The 17,146-nt window shown below is 46.8% G+C and overlaps 1 protein-coding gene across 1 annotated transcript in view; it reads right to left on the bottom strand.

Moving 5' to 3' along the window:
* Window positions 1-4,574: 4,574 nt before the first annotated feature.
* The window catches only part of LOC140197472 (FYN-binding protein 1-like), a 235,315-nt gene continuing 222,743 nt past the window's right edge, over window positions 4,575-17,146 (bottom strand). The window contains exons 16-19 of the mRNA XM_072257432.1: window positions 17,056-17,142; window positions 15,766-15,799; window positions 9,642-9,685; window positions 4,575-5,165 (exon numbers count right to left, since the gene is read on the bottom strand). Of these exons, the coding sequence (XP_072113533.1) occupies window positions 5,143-5,165; window positions 9,642-9,685; window positions 15,766-15,799; window positions 17,056-17,142 (188 nt within the window). The 3' untranslated portion in view covers window positions 4,575-5,142. The remainder of the gene's footprint in view (window positions 5,166-9,641; window positions 9,686-15,765; window positions 15,800-17,055; window positions 17,143-17,146) is intronic.

Genomic DNA, 17,146 nt, shown 5'->3' with positions numbered 1-17,146 from the left:
GTCATCTCTCACACTCCCATCGGGCAGGAGGTACTGAATCCTGTAGTCCCACACAACCACCACCGGCCACGCCATCTCTCACACTCCCATCGGGCAGGAGGTACTGAATCCTGTAGTCCCACACCACCACCCGGCCACGCCATCTCTCACACTCCCATCGGGCAGGAGGTACAGAATTCCGAAGTCCCACACCACCAGGTTCAGGAACAGCAACTTCCCTCCCTTCCACCATTCGGTTCCTGAACAAACTGGCATATATCTAACCACCACCTCAGTTACACTAATACTTTCACCACTTTGCACTGAAATTGACCCTTTTTTCCCTAATTGTGATTTTTTGTAAAAATCATATTTACTGATTGTTGCGACCACTGCTGATCTGAAGCTGTGTGCGTGATACTCCTGCAAGCACGTTTTCCATTGCACCCCTGCACACATGGATTATGCAGATAAAACTACACTCGACTTTGAAAGAGTGCACACATCTATTTACAGAATTAATATTTTATAATTGCAGCATCCAGCTGCTGAATGAAGGTTTCAATCTTTGCGGCTCGTCTGCAGCGAGGCATTTCCTTGTGAAAGCCTTGGTTCACACATCTGCCAGCTTGACGCCACTGCAGGTCAGTAAGCCAGAAAGGTGTCCTGGCTCTAGCATGCTCAGTTGTTTATACATAAGCACAGGAATCCTTCTGTTGAAAACCCTCTGCTGCTTCGAGGTAGAGCAAACCAGATTCCACCTGGATCTCCTTGCACCAGAGTTCGGTACAGAGTGTTGCAGAAATTTGGAATCCATTATTTTAGCAGCACATTTTCCTCTTTTTAATACTCAAAACTGAAACCTTGTGTGAAACATAGAACAGTACAGCCCTTTCGGCCCACGATGTTGTGCCGGCCCATTTAAAGCTACTTCAAGATCAATCTCGCAAACACGAGGAAATCTGCAGATGCTGGAATTTCAAGCAACACACAAAAGTTGCTGGTGAACGCAGCAGGCCAGGCAGCATCTCTAGGAAGAGGTACAGTCGACGTTTCAGGCTGAGATCCTTCGTCAGGACTAACTGAAAGAAGAACTAGTAAGAGATTTGAAAGTGGGAGCCCACTTTCAAATCTCTTACTAACTCTTCTTTCAGTTAGTCCTGACGAAGGGTCTCGGCCCGAAGCATCAACTGTACCCCTTCCTCAAGGTCAATCTAACGCTTCATTTTTTTTTCATCCATGTTCCTATCTGAGAGTCTTCTTAAATGTTCCTGATGTATCTGCTCTACCTCAACCCCTGGCAGCGTGTTCTATGTACCCACCACTCTGTGGGGAAAAAAAAACTACCCCTATACTTTCTTCCAATCCCTTAAAATTACACCCTCTTGTATCAGCCATTTCCACCCTGGGAAGATATCTCTGGCTGTCCACTCTATCTATTCCTCTTATCATCGTGTACACCTCTATCAAGTCACCTATCATCCTCTGTCAGTCCAAGGAAAAAAGCCCTAGATTGTTCAATGTATCTTCATAAGACATGCTCTCTAATCTAGGCAGCATCCTGGTAAATCTCCTCTGCACCCTCTCTAAAGTTCCTATAATGAGGCAAACAGAACTGAACATGGTACTCCAAGTGTTGTGCCCAGAACACACGATGCACAATCAGGAAAGGCCACCAACACCTCTCCTGTCTGAGAAGGTTGGAGAGAGCTGGACTTGGCACATCTGTACTCATGTCATTCTACAGACAGGCAGTAGTGGGCACCCTAACAAGCTTCCTCACTGCTTGGTACAGAAACTGCATTGCGGTGGACAAGAACCCTCTACAATGGGTAGTCAAAGCTATTCAACACCTCACTGGCACCAGCTGACCTGCCATCACGAACACATATACAGAAAGGTGCCAGAAAAGGGCCAGTAACATCATGAGGGATCCCACCCACCCTGCTTAAGGACTGTTCAACTCACTTCCATCAGGGAAGAGGCTGAATAGCATCCACACCAGCAACACCAGACTCTCAGTCACTTTCCCCAAGCAGTGAGGCTGATTAACACCTCTACCCACTAACCCACCCCTCCACACCCCCAACCACCACTACTTTATCATTTCCTGTCAGTCACCTTATGTACAGACACTCCTGTGCCCAGCGTCACTTCATGGACAATCAATCAAACTATGGATATAAGCTATCTGATGTATTTATATTTATTGTGATTTTTATTATTGTGTTCTTCATCTTATTGTGTTATTTTGTGCTGCATCTGATCTAGAATAACAATTACTATGTTCTCCTTACACTCGTGCACTGGAAATTATGGATCTTGAATACTTGAATCTGGAAGTTGAAGGTGTGTTCCCACTGGGTCTTATAGAGTGGCAACAATACCTCACGGCTCCTGAACTCCATCTCCCGAGTGTCAGCACAAAGCAGGAGCAGAATCATCTACTTGAGGCTCTTTTTCACTGATATGATGGTTGAACGATCATCATCCTATCTGCCTAACACACTAGATCAGATTTCATTGTCATCCAAAGATGTTCAGGAGGTGATAACCAGTGTGTGGTAATTATACCTCCACCAGCAGAGACTTCCTCAGGGCAAAACACAAGGGGGTGTAATTTTAAGGTGATTGAGGAACATACAGGGGGGATGTCAGAATTATTTTTTTAAAAAGCAGAGAGTGGGAGAGTGCATGGAATGCCCTGCAAGGAGAAGTGATCGAGGCAGGTGTGTTGGGGACATTTAAGAAACTCTTAGATAGACACATGGATGATAGAAAAATGAAGGGCTATGAGGGAGGGGAGGGTTAGATTGATCTCGGAGTAGGTTAAAGGTCAGCATATCGTGGGCTGAACGGCCTGTATAACAACTAACAATTGCAGCACGGAAACAGGCCTCTCGGCCCTTCTAGTCCGTGCCGAATGCTTACCCTCACCTAGTCCCACCGACCTGCACTCAGCCCATAACCCTCCATTCCTCTCCTGTCCATATATCTATCCAATTTAACTTTAAATGACAATATCAAACCTGCCTCTACCTCTTCTGCTGGAAGCTCTTTCCACACAGCTACCACTTTCTGAGTAAAGAAGTTCCCCCTCATGTTAGCCCTAAACTTTTGCCCTCAACCCATGCCCTCTTGTTTGAATCTCCCCCACTCTCAATGGAAAAAGTCTAACCACGTCAACTCTATCAATCCCCCTCATAATTTTAAATACCTCTATCAAGTCTCCCCTCAACCTTCTATGCTCCAAAGAATAAAGACCTAACTTGTTTAACCTTTCTCTGTAACTTAGGAGATGAAACCCAGGCAACATTTTAGTAAACCTCCTCTGTACTCTCTCAATTTTATTGACATCTTTCCTATAATTCGGTGACCAGAACTGTACACAATACTCCAAATTTGGCCTTACCAATGCCTCGTACAATTTCAACATTACATCCCAACTCCTATACTCAATGCTCTGATTTATAAAGGCCAGCAAACCAAAAGCTTTCTTCACCACCCTACCACATGAGATTCCATTTTCAGGGAACTATGCACCATTATTCCTAGATCCCTCTGTTCTAAAGCATTCTTTAATGCCCTGTACTGTTCTATGTTTAATCATAGAAATAATCTTCAGATTAATTTTAATTTTAACTTAACTAGTAACTTCCAGCTGCAAGTGATTTTGCATCTGAGGGGAAATCAACCAACTCTCCACGATAGACAGTCCCAAGCCCGTCTGCAAAAGGAGGAGAGCTGGGCATCACACATAAAAGTTGCTGGTGAACGCAGCAGGCCAGGCAGCATCTCTAGGAAGAGGTACAGTCGATGTTTCGGGCTGATACCCTTTGTCAGGACTAACTGAAGGAAGAGCTAGTAAGAGATTTGAAAGTGGGAGGGGGAGGGGGAGATCCAAAATGATAGGAGAAGACAGGAGGGGGAGGGATGGAGCCAAGAGCTGGACAGGTGATAGGCAAAAGGGATACGAGAGGATCATGGGACAGGAGATCCGGGAAGAAAGACGGGGGGGGGGGGGAGACCCAGAGGATGGGCAAGAGGTATAGTCAGAGGGACAGAGGGAGAAAAAGAGAGAGAAAGAATGTGTGTATATAAATAACGGATGGGGTACGAGGGGGAGGTGGGGCATTAGCGGAAGTTAGAGAAGTCAATGTTCATGCCATCAGGTTGGAGGCTACCCAGACGGAATATAAGGTGTTGTTCCTCCAACCTGAGTGTGGCTTCATCTTGACAGTAGAGGAGGCCGTGGATAGAAATATCAGAATGGGAATGTTGAGCTGGGCATGTTGGCTAGCAATCCCATCCCGTGAAAACCCAGATCAAGAGAAACACCAAAGACCTGGGAGAGGAAGGATCTTCAAAGGTGGACTACATCTGGGGACAACTTGAAAGACTGGCCCAGGACAGAGGGCTCTGGTGAGCTGCTGTTGGTGGTGATGGGTTTAACTAAAAAACTCTAGCACTTCTAGGAAAATGCCAAGAAATGAAAATCTCCTTTTAACAATACTTGCAAGCACATTGCAAACCCAGGTAGACACAGCAACTGGGTGGAGAGCGCTATTTTCAAAGAATGAAGAGTATTCTTCAAATTAGACACACTTCCTTTAATCTTACAACAACCAGTGCAAATACTGCCCATACCCGAGAAGCTATACACAAAAGAAGCAATGCTCTGGTTATGAATAGACTTCATTTAGGACAAAAGATTAGAGATATTTAATGATATTTACAAATGTAGGATATACTTTAATGTATATCCTTGTCTATTTCGCTCACTGATAATTAAAAAAATCAGTACTGCATCCTGTCAAATCGTGTGTTCCAGAAATTCTCAGGATAAAAAACAACAAAGTGTGCTTATGCAACAAATTGAAAGTCTAAATTATCAAATATAATTACTTCATATTCTCAATCATGATCCATAATTCACATTTGAATAACTAATCTGAACAAATATTGGCGATGAGTCTTGGTCATGATTTGGTTTACGGATTCTTCGTGGTGTAGTGGGAGTGGGAAGAGCTCGCAGCTGCTGAGAGCTGGGACGGCCGAAGAGCTTTCAGTTTTCCTTCCTTTGTCAGGTGAACGCACTGGGTTGTCAGGGAGTGCAGATGGAAGGAGATGCTGGCAGCTCGTTCCAATTCCATTGGGTCCTCCTCAGTCGTTATCGTAGATACACTCTAAAATGACAAAATCAAATGACGTTCTGGGATAAGAAATCTGGTTACTGGAAGTCAGCAAAAGTGAAACAAATATAATACAGTATTGGCCTGATAGGCAGAAGGGTCTGAACCATGCAACCAGAGACTGTCACACACGTCTCCCTCTACCCCGTCACTTACAGAGACCGTCACACACGTCTCCCTCTACCCCGTCACTTACAGAGACCGTCACACGTCACTTACAGAGACTGTCACACACATCTCCCTCTACCCCGTCACTTACAGAGACTGACATACACGTCTCCCTCTATCCCGTCACTTACAGAGACTGTCACACGTCACTTACAGAGACTGTCACACACGTCTCCCTCTACCCCGTCACTTACAGAGACCGACACACACGTCTCCCTCTACCCCGTCACTTACAGAGACCGACACACACGTCTCCCTCTACCCCGTCACTTACAGAGACCGACACACACGTCTCCCTCTACCCCGTCACTTACAGAGACCGACACACACGTCTCCCTCTACCCCGTCACTTACAGAGACCGTCACACACGTCTCCCTCTACCCCGTCACTTACAGAGACCGACACACACGTCTCCCTCTACCCCGTCACTTACAGAGACCGACACACACGTCTCCCTCTACCCCGTCACTTACAGAGACCGACACACACGTCTCCCTCTACCCCGTCACTTACAGAGACCGTCACACACGTCTCCCTCTACCCCGTCACTTACAGAGACCGACACACACGTCTCCATCTACCCCGTCACTTACAGAGACCGTCACACACGTCTCCCTCTACCCCGTCACTTACAGAGACCGTCACACACGTCTCCCTCTACCCCGTCACTTACAGAGACCGTCACACACGTCTCCCTCTACCCCGTCACTTACAGAGACCGTCACACACGTCTCCCTCTACCCCGTCACTTACAGAGACCGTCACACACGTCTCCGTCTACCCCGTCACTTACAGAGACCGTCACACACGTCTCCCTCTACCCCGTCACTTACAGAGACCGACACACACGTCTCCCTCTACCCCGTCACTTACAGAGACCGACACACACGTCTCCCTCTACCCCGTCACTTACAGAGACCGTCACACACGTCTCCTCTACCCCGTCACTTACAGAGACCGACACACACGTCTCCCTCTACCCCGTCACTTACAGAGACCGTCACACACGTCTCCCTCTACCCCGTCACTTACAGAGACCGTCACACACGTCTCCCTCTACCCCGTCACTTACAGAGACCGACACACACGTCTCCCTCTACCCCGTCACTTACAGAGACCGTCACACACGTCTCCCTCTACCCCGTCACTTACAGAGACCGACACACACGTCTCCCTCTACCCCGTCACTTACAGAGACCGACACACACGTCTCCCTCTACCCCGTCACTTACAGAGACCGTCACACACGTCTCCCTCTACCCCGTCACTTACAGAGACCGTCACACACGTCTCCTCTACCCCGTCACTTACAGAGACCGACACACACGTCTCCCTCTACCCCGTCACTTACAGAGACCGACACACACGTCTCCCTCTACCCCGTCACTTACAGAGACCGTCACACACGTCTCCCTCTACCCCGTCACTTACAGAGACCGTCACACACGTCTCCTCTACCCCGTCACTTACAGAGACCGACACACACGTCTCCCTCTACCCCGTCACTTACAGAGACCGACATACACGTCTCCCTCTACCCCGTCACTTACAGAGACCGACACACACGTCTCCCTCTACCCCGTCACTTACAGAGACCGACATACACGTCTCCATCTACCCCGTCACTTACAGAGACCATCACACACGTCTCCCTCTACCCCGTCACTTACAGAGACTGACATACATGTCTCCATCTACCCCGTCACTTACAGAGACCGTCACACACGTCTCCCTCTACCCCGTCACTTACAGAGACCGTCACACGTCTCCCTCTACCCTGTCACTTAGAGACCGTCACACACGTCTCCATCTACCCCGTCACTTACAGAGACCGTCACACACGTCTCCCTCTACCCCGTCACTTACAGAGACCGTCACACACGTCTCCCTCTACCCCGTCACTTACAGAGACCGTCACACACGTCTCCCTCTACCCCGTCACTTACAGAGACCGTCACACACGTCTCCCTCTACCCCGTCACTTACAGAGACTGTCACACACGTCTCCCTCTACCCCGTCACTTACAGAGACTGACACACACGTCTCCTCTACCCCGTCACTTACAGAGACTGACATACATGTCTCCCTCTACCCCGTCACTTACAGAGACCGTCACACACGTCTCCCTCTACCCCGTCACTTACAGAGACTGTCACGTATAGCTGTATTGTTCTATGGCTCTAACACATTCAAAACTTTAGACTGGAAAAAGTTGCAGAGGGCTGGAAGCTCAATCAACTGAATTATTGGCATTAGCCTCCCCTCCATCGAGGACATCTTCAAAGGTGATGACTCAAGAAGGCACATCCTTCACTGAGGATCTTCACCACCCAGGACGTGCCCTCTTCTCATTACTACCATCAGGGAGGAGGTACAGAAGCCTGAAGGCACACGCTCGGTGATTCAGGAATAGCTTCTTCCCCTCCACCATCAGATTTCCGAATGGTCCATGAATCCACGTACACTACAGTACACCACCTCGTTACCTTCTGAGATCCTGGCAACAACATTGGTGAATTTATTGATGGTGCGAGCTGTACCTAGCCACACAAACACGCGTGTAGAGCGGCTTTGAGTACGGGAGATACTAGAAATCACGGTTCAACATCTCAAGAGCCGGAAAATGCTAATGGTTTGTGGCCACCAATTTCTGAACGGACCACGGACATTATCCCATGATCCCTTTTATTTTTGAAGTATTTATTTCTATCTTGCAATTAAAAGTAAGTAACTTTGCTTGTGGTACTGCTGCCACAAAACAATAAATTTCATGTCATAGAGGTCAGTAATAACAAACCTGATTCTGATTAATCAGGAATTAACTTTTATGAAGAAATTCTGGTGATTTCCCAAAGTACAGGACAAAAAGACTGACGTTTCTCCAATCCTGATTGAAGTCTTCGATTAGGATAAAATGTTGGCACAACATGGTGGACCGTAGGGCCTGTAGTGTGGTGTTCCAGTCGAGATTCAAGATGGTTTATTGTCGTTCTTTAGTACACGAGGGTAAAGGAGACCAGAATGATTGTTACTCCGGGTCTGATTCAGCGTAAAAACTCAATAGCACAAAGAACACAATTTAAAAACCTCAGTAAATACAGTCCAAGTATTTGATGTTGTGGTGTTTGCCAAGCAGGAGGGATCAAATACAGAGGCAAATGAGGGTAAACACAGCCACACTGAAACTGTTCCTTGTACATTGTGCTTTACAGGGTTGCTCTCACACTTGTACTGTTTGGGATGCTGGTGAATATCGGGAGCTCGGGTTAAGGCTTTTGATGTTGTGATGTTCCCCAAGCTTGGCAATGACCTTGCAGATGTTTCATCACCAGTGAAGGTGACATCCTCAGTGGACAGTTGAACAAAGATCAAAGGTCAGCTGAAGGGCTGGCCAATCAGGATCAAGGCCGATGAACCGCGGTGGGGGGGGGGGGCCTATATAAATGCCAGCAGTCCCGTAGAGAAACACCAACAACTGTGACACGACGATGTCACCTTCACTGGGGGAGGAGAGAGGGAGGGGGGAAAAAGGGAGAAAGTGGGGAAGGGAGGGAAGAGGGGGGAAGAGGGGGAAGGAAGAGGGGGGAAGAGGGGGAAGGAAGAGGGGGGAAGGGGGAAGGGGGGAAGGGGGAAGGGGGGAAGGGGGGAAGGGGGAAGGAGGGAAGGAGGGAAGGGGAAGGGGGAAGGGGAAGAGAGGGAAGAGGGTTGGAGGAGGGGAAGGGGAGGGGAAGAAGAGGGGAGGGGAAGGGGAAGGAGGAGAGGAGGGGGAGGGGGAGAAAGAGGGGGGAAGGGGAAGAGGGGGAAGGGGCAAGGGGGGAAGGGGAGGGGGAAGGGGAGAGGAGTGGGGGAGAGGAGGGGTGGGGGAGAGGAGGGAGGAAGGGGAAGAGGGGAGAGGAGAGGGGAGAGAAGGGGAGAGGAGAGGGGAGAGAAGGGGAGAGGAGAGGGGAGAGAAGGGGAGAGGAGAGGGGAGAGAAGGGGAGAGGGGAGGGGGAAAGGCGGGTGTGGAGGGAGAGGGGGAGCTAGGGGGGAGCAAAGAGGAGAGAGCAGTAGAGACAGAGGGAGAGGGAGAGAGGGAGGGGAGACAGAGGGAGAGGTTGGGAGGAAGATGGAGTGACAGGGAGAGAGGGAGAAGGAAAAACGGAGACAGAGGGAAAGACGGAGAGAGGGAGAGGGAGCAGGAGAGGGAGAGGAAGTGGGAGAGGGAGATCAGAAACATTTTAGAATGGAGTACATTTTTCCCGATACATTAGCAGATTGTACACCTTCGATCCACACGGTCTCCTGACAATTCTTCACATACCTGTATCAATATCGTCATAGATCTCACCATCACCTCCCGCAGTTCTAGAAAGAAAAAGAAGTGTTTTATTTTCTCTAGAATCACACACATTAATGTGAAGCATCTCAGCTTTTGTGTTTTTATATCTTTCACCTTGACTCTGCAAAGCCCCAAAGAACAGCCACATCCTGGCCTCAATAACAATGTAGTTGAAGGTTTAAAGTCAATGTATTTCAGAGATACAGCACGTAACAGGCCCTTCTGGCCTAACGAGCCCACACTGCCCAACCACTCCTTCACCTGTGGCAGGAAACTGGATCGCCCGGAGGAACCCCACGCATTCCGTGAGCAGAATATACGAACTCCTCAGCAGTAGTTGCTCGCTCTGTAATAATGTGACGCTAACCACTACACTACTCTGCCGACAAGCTCGTTATCAAAATGTTACCCTGAGATTCATTTTCTTGTGGGCATTTACAAGAAAAACAAAGAAAAACGACATACATAAACAAAGGCTGACAAACAATCTTTACACCTGTGATCAGAGGAAGATTATACAGGGTCCCGCGTATTGTGGTTCCCCGGGTTTTACTTTGGTGACCTTTGCAGGTTCAAAATATTATATTCCATTCCAGTGTTCCGAATTCAGATTTCTTTCTTCTACATAGTGGCCTTGGGAGTTCATAATATATTTCATTACCAAAGTACGTATACTTTATACAACCTTGAGATTTGTCTCGTTACAGGAAACAAAGAGTCCCCAATAGATCCCATGAAAAATAAAAGTTTTAAAATCTTTCTACCTCTGCCTGCTCTCAAGCAAGGGTTGGATTTTTATCTTTCTTGCGATTTAACTTTCCTTTGCTTGCTTGTATTTTCTATAATTGCTTATGGTATACATGTGTCACTCTTCAGCGAGTTTACCAGTAAGTGCAGAATACCCTTTTCTGGTCCTTTGATCCACACCGCCCAGCAGCCCCCGATTTAACCCTAGTCTAATCACGGGACAATTTACTATGATCAATTAACCTATTAACCAGCACGTCTTTGGAAGCTGGAGCACCAGGAGGAAACACACACATTCAACGGGGAGGAGGTATAAACTCCTTACAGAGGATGCTGGGGATGAACTCCGACGCCCGCAGCCGTAACAACACTGTGCTAGCCGCTACACTACTGTGCCGGTACGGTTGCTGCTTCTTTAGACGTTTCCAAGTTTTCCTGCAGTCTTGAACCTGGCTATTTTATCGACCAATTCTTATCACTGGAATGTCGTTATTTTTAGTCGGAGCTAGTTTTTGTGGCAGGTGCCCACCATTTTTTGGTTCTCTTGACTCCTTTTGTTTATTTTTCATTCTTGTAACACTTCATCAAACAGCAAAAAGCAACAAATTTTATGTCTCAATCTCATCTTCCAAAGAACCTTGAGATCACAAAAACACCAGGACCAAACACAAGGAACTTCAGAGCTCATGCTGCTGAGTTGCAACGTGACATTAGAGGACTAACTCAGTATATCAGCTCATCTTCCAATGCACCGCATACACAGACTCATACAGTGTATTTATTATTTTCCTGTAAGTACTGGCTATTTTTAGGATAACGACTGTGTGGGTTTGACTGACAAACCAAGTATGAAAGTCATAGGTTTGTAAGTGGTGGGTGTATTTGAAGAGTCTAATTGTATTGAAATGTGATCATCCAAATATAACTATTTAAGAGTACACCCATTCAATTCTACTTCCCATTCCCATTCTGACATATCATCTACTGCCCGGATGAGGCCACACTCAGGTTGGAGGAGCGTGCCCAGGTGGATTGGTGAGGATACTGGCGGGGATGACAACAGAGCAGAGGTGGCTGAAGTTTCTGCAAATAGTTCACAGGTGCAGGATGGATATGTTTCACAGAAGAGGTAGTTGTTCTCAAATGGCAGGGGAGGCAACCGTGGCTGACAAGGGAAGTTAGGGACTGCATAAAAGCCAAGGAAAGGGCATAGAGGGTAGCAAAAGTGAGCGGGAAGTTGGATGATTGGGAGGCTTTTAAAATCCAACAAAAGGCAACTAAAAAGCTATAAGAAGGAAAAAGATGAAATATGAGGGCAAACTAGCCAATAATACAAAGCAGGATACTAAAAGTTTCTTCAGTTAAATAAAGCGTAAAAGGGAGGTGAGAGTTGTTATTGGACCACCAGAAAATGATGCTGGTGAGATAGTAAAGGGGGGGGGCAAAGAAATGGCAGATGAACTTAATAAGTATTTTGTTTCAGTCGTCACTGTGGAAGACACCAGCAGTGTGCCACAGGTCTGTGAGTGTCAGGGAGCAGGAGTGAGCGCCATTGCTATTACAAAGGAAAAAGTGTTAGTCAAACTTAAAGGTCTTCTTCGAGTTGCAGAGCAGACTCGATGGGCCGAATGCCCTAATTCTGCCCTTATGTCTTACAGTCTTCAGGTGGATCAGGCACCTCGACCAGATGGACTACATCACGGAGACCTGAGAGAGGTTGCTGAAAAGATAACGGATGCAATAGTCATGATCTTTCAAAAATCACTTGATCTGGCATGGTCCCGGAGCACTGGCAGCCTAACCTCAGTGGTCAGGAAAGTGTTGGCGTCTATTACTAAGGACGAGGTTTTGAGGTACTTGGAGACTAATGATAAAATAAGTCAAAGTCAGCATGGTTTCTGTGAAGGGAAATCTTGCCTGACAAATCTGTACAAGTTCTTTGAGGAAGTAACAAGCAGGGTGGACAAAAGGGAGGCAGTCGATGTCATTTACTTGGATTTTCAGAAGGCATTTGATAAGGTGCCACACGAGGCTGTTTAACAAGATAAAGTCCTATGGCATTACAGGAAAGATACTGGCATGGATAGAGGAATGGCTGACAGGCAGGAGGCAGTGAGTGGGAAAAAAAGGGGCCTTTTCTGGTTGGTTACCCATGACTAGTGATGTTCCTCAGGGGTCAGTATTGGAACCGGTACTTTTCACATTGTTTGTTAATGATTTAATGGAATTGATGGATTTGTGGCAAAGTTTGCAGATGATATGAAGATAGGTGGAGGGGTAGGTAGTGCTGAGGAAGCAATGGGGTCGGTGCAGGACGTAGACAAATTGGAAGAATGGGCAAAAAGGTGGCAGATTGAATACAGTGTTGGGAAATGTAGGATAATGCATTTTGGTAAAAGGAACAATCGTGTAGACTAACCAATTTCCCCCGGGATCAATAAGGTATGACTATGACTACTATGATTATTATCTAAATGGGGAGAAGGTTCAAACATCACAGGTGCAGAGAGACTTAGGAATCCTCGTGCAAGACTCCCAGAAAGTTAATTTACAGATTGAGTCTGTGGTAAAGAAGGCAAATGGAATGTTGATATTTATTCCAAGGGCAATAGAATATAAAAGCAAGGAGATAAAGCTGAGATTTTATAAGACACTAGCCAGACCGCACTTGGAAAATTGTCAAGAGTTTTGGGCCCCATATCTCAGAAAGGATGTGTTGTTTTTGGAGAGAGTCCAGAGGAGGTTCACAAGGATGATTCCAGGAATGAACGGGTTAACATACAAGGAGCATTTGGCAGCTTTGGGCCTGTACTGACTGGAATTTTGAAGATTACAGTGGGATCTCATCGAATGTTGAAAGGACTAGATGGGGTGGACGTGGAGAGGATGTTTTCTCTGGTGGGGGTATCCAGAACCAAAGGGCACAGCCTCAAAATTGAGGGGTGACCTTTTAGAACAGAGGTAAGGAGGAATTTTTTTTAGTCAGTGAGTGGTGAACCTGTGGACTGCTCTGCCACAGACTGCGGTGGAGGCCAAGTCCGTGGGTATATTTAAGGAGGGCGTTCATAGTTTCCTGATTGCTCAGGGCACCAAAGGATATGGCGAGAAGGCAGGTGTACGGGTTGACTGGGATCCGGGATGAGCCATGATGAAATGGCAGAGCAGATTCGATGTGCTTAGTGGCCTAATTCTCCTCCTATGCCTTATTGTCCAGCACCTTATAATCTGTCTGGGTAGCCTCCAACCTGAAGGAATGAACTTTGATTTCTCGAACTTCCAATATTTTCCCCTCTCATCTCCTTCACAATTTCCCATTCCCATTTCCCTCTCAAACCTTCTCTCCTGACCTGCCCATCACCTCCCTCTGGTACTCTTACCCCTTCCCTTTCTTCCATGGCCTTCTGTCCTCTCCTGTCAGACTCCCCCTTCTCCAACCCTTCATCTCTGTCACCAATCGACTTCCCAGCTCTTTACTTCACCTGCTCCTCCTCTCCTGGTTTCACCCATCTCCTGCCACCTGTTGCTTCTTCCTCCCCTCTCCCCACCTTCTTACTCTGACTCCTCGTCCTTTTTTCCAGTCCTGATGAAGGGTCTCGGCCAGAAACGTCGACTGTTTACTCTCTTCCTCGACGCTGCCTGGCCTGCTGAGTTCCTCCGACATTTTGTGTACTATTTGAGAGTATAGTAATGTAGAGGCCAAATTAAAGATTAATTTTATTCAAAAGATACAGTGAAATATGTCGTTCGTGTCGATGACGAACAGTCCGAGGATGAGCTGGGGGCAGCCTGCAAGTGTCACCACACTTCTGGCGCCAACACAGCGTGCCCACAATTTAATAACCCGACCCTGTAGACCCTTTTTTCCTGTGAGCGAAGACCAGAGCACCCAGAGGAAACTCACGTGACTACAGGGAGAATGTACAAACTCCTTACAGACAGCAGTGGATTGAACCCCGATCTTCCGCTACATTATCCTGCCATCTCCTTGGACTAACATTCCATGGAGCGTAAATTTGAATGTCAACACTTGACTTTAAAAGCTGAGCTATAAAAATCAATTCCAGTCCAAATGAAACTCCGAGATGAATGTTTAAAAGAAGCTGGATGTTTATTGAAGTGCTTTAAAATGGGGGATTTATCACCCCTCGTCTAACCTGTGTACGACTCTAATCCCATGCCACTACACGTAACTCAAAGCTTCGTCTATAGTCAGGGGTACCAGTGAGGGAGGAGGTGGGTTGAGTGGGAGGGGGAGCGGAGATGAGGTGAAACACTGGGAGGGGATAGGTGGATGCGGTAAGGTGCTGAAGAAGGAATCTGATAGACAGTGGACCATGGGAGAAAAATAAGGAGGAGGGGCGCCAGAGAGAGGTGAGGGGTAGGTGAGGAGAAGAGAAGGGGTAAGTGGGGAATAAAAAAGAGGGAAGGGGGAAGGGGGAAAATATACTGGGAAGTTAGAGGAATCAATGTTCATGCCATCAGACTGGAGGCAACCCAGATGGAATGAGGTTTTGCCCCTCCATCCTGAGGGTGGTCTCATTGTGGCAGTACAGAAATTAAAATAGTTGGCCATTAGTTGGCTTTTTGCGAAGGGAGTGGAGGTGCTTGACAAAGCGAACCCCGAAATGATGTCAGGCCTCGCTGATGTACGGAAAGCTCGCACTGGGAGCACCAGATACAGTAGACCCCAACAGACTTGCATGTGAAGTGCTGTCTCACCTGGAAGGACTGTTTGGGGCCCTGGGTGGAGGTGAATTGGCAGGCGTAGCACCTGCAGAAGGGGAAGATCAGTGGGGAGGGACAAATGGACAAGGGAATCCCCTGTGGAAAGCAGAGACTGGGGGGTGGATGGGGGAGGTAAAGACGTATTTGGTAGTAGGGTCCTGTTGAAGATAGTGGAGGTTGAATATCATGATGTGCTGAACGTGGAGGTTTATGGGGTGGTAGGCAACAACAGGAACTCTATCTCTGTTGTGGTGGCAGGAAGCTGGGGTGAGGGCAGATGTCCAGGCAATGGAGGAGATGTGGACGAGGATAGAGGGAGGGAAAGCCCATTTTATGAAGGAGGAGGACATCTCTGATGTTCTGGAATGGAAAGCCTCATCCTGAAAACAAATGTGGTGAAGACAGAGGAACTGAGAAAAGGGAATGACATTTCTACAAGTCACAGGGCAGGAGGCAGACAAACATTTATCACTGTATCTCGGTTCATAAGACACTAATATAATGAACCAATAATTCCAGTACAGTGAACTGTACAGAAAAAAAAACTCAGGAGAAGAAAAACAATTATTTGAAAAAGAGATAATCCATTTGTCAAGAACTTGCATAATATTATTGTGAAGAATTATATACTCACTCCACTACTAAGTTGACTTTCTGAACGTATCCAACTGTAGTTTTGTAAAAGAAAAGCAGAAATAAAATTAAATTAGTGACATACTTGATAAATAGGCTTAGCCAAGACCGTAATAAGAAATGTTAAAAATACCAAACACACGCTGGCCTTCATTAGTTGGGGGATTGAGTTCGCAAGATAATGTTGTAGCTCTATAAAACCCTAGTTACACCACAATTGGAGTATTGTGATAAGTTCTGGCTGCCTCATTACGGGAAGGATGTGGAAGCTTTAGAGAGGAAGCAGAGGAGATTTATCAGGAAGCTGCCAGATTAGAGAGGATGTCTTATGACGACAGGTTCAGCGAGCTGGGGCTTTTCTCTTTGGAGAGAAGGTGACTTGATAGAGGTGTACGTTGATAAAATGGACAGCCAGAGACCTTTTCCCAGAGAGCAGCCGATCATGAAAACGCCAAACGCACTAAGTTTTCCGTCTGAAGAGCCAACGAACCAAGGTGCATTTGAGACTCTAAGTTTGGCATCTATAGTCCTGGTGACACGAAATCTTTTCAAGTTCCCTCCCACCACTGACTGAAGATATGAGCTTTGAAAAACAAATCTCCACATCCTGATAGTTCAATGTTCAAAGCAAATTCATTCTCTATTCTCTATACAGACAATATTGCGATCAATTTTCTTGCAGGCATTTACAGGAAATAAGAAATTATGCAAAGCTATCAGTAAAGACCAACAAACAACTAATGCGTATAACAAGGCAGACTGTGCAACTAAAAACTATTGAGAACATGAGTTGTAAAGAGAATTTGAAAGTGAGTCTGGAGCTCGTAAAATCAGTTCAGTGTTTAGGTGAGTTATCCACACTGGTTCAGGACTGAGAGAAAAGCAGTTCCTCCTCTTCTCCGTCCTAAATCTACTCCCTCAAATCCTGAGCTTATGTCCCCTAGTTCTAGTCTCACCTGCCAGTGGAAACGACTTTCCTGGTAGAAGAATAAGAGGAGGAGGGACGGAGACAGGGAAATCAGTAATCAAATGGCCAACTAAACTAATCCCTTCAGCCTACACAACGTCCATTTCCCTCACATCCATGTGCCGATCTAATTGTGTCTAAAAAGTCCCGAATGTGTTTGCCTCGACCCGCACCCAGGCAGCGCATTCCAGACACCCACCACCCCCTGTGTAAAAGAACTTGCCTCTCGCATCACCTTTGAAATTCAATGCATGCCCTCTGATTTTAGACCTATCAATCCTGGGAAAAACTTCACACACACTTTATTAAATTAAACAAACTTACACTTTCCATCCTCGTTACGGCAGAGCAGTTTAATGTTGTCTGTGTGTTGTATGATGTCTAATGTTTCACCCGCTTTCACCAGTAGGTCTCG

Source organism: Mobula birostris, chromosome 5 (genome assembly GCF_030028105.1).
Source record: "Mobula birostris isolate sMobBir1 chromosome 5, sMobBir1.hap1, whole genome shotgun sequence".
NCBI classification, from domain to species: Eukaryota; Metazoa; Chordata; class Chondrichthyes; order Myliobatiformes; family Myliobatidae; genus Mobula; species Mobula birostris.
The sequence above is the reverse complement of the archived record's forward strand: the minus strand, read 5'-3'. Positions and strand labels throughout refer to the sequence as shown.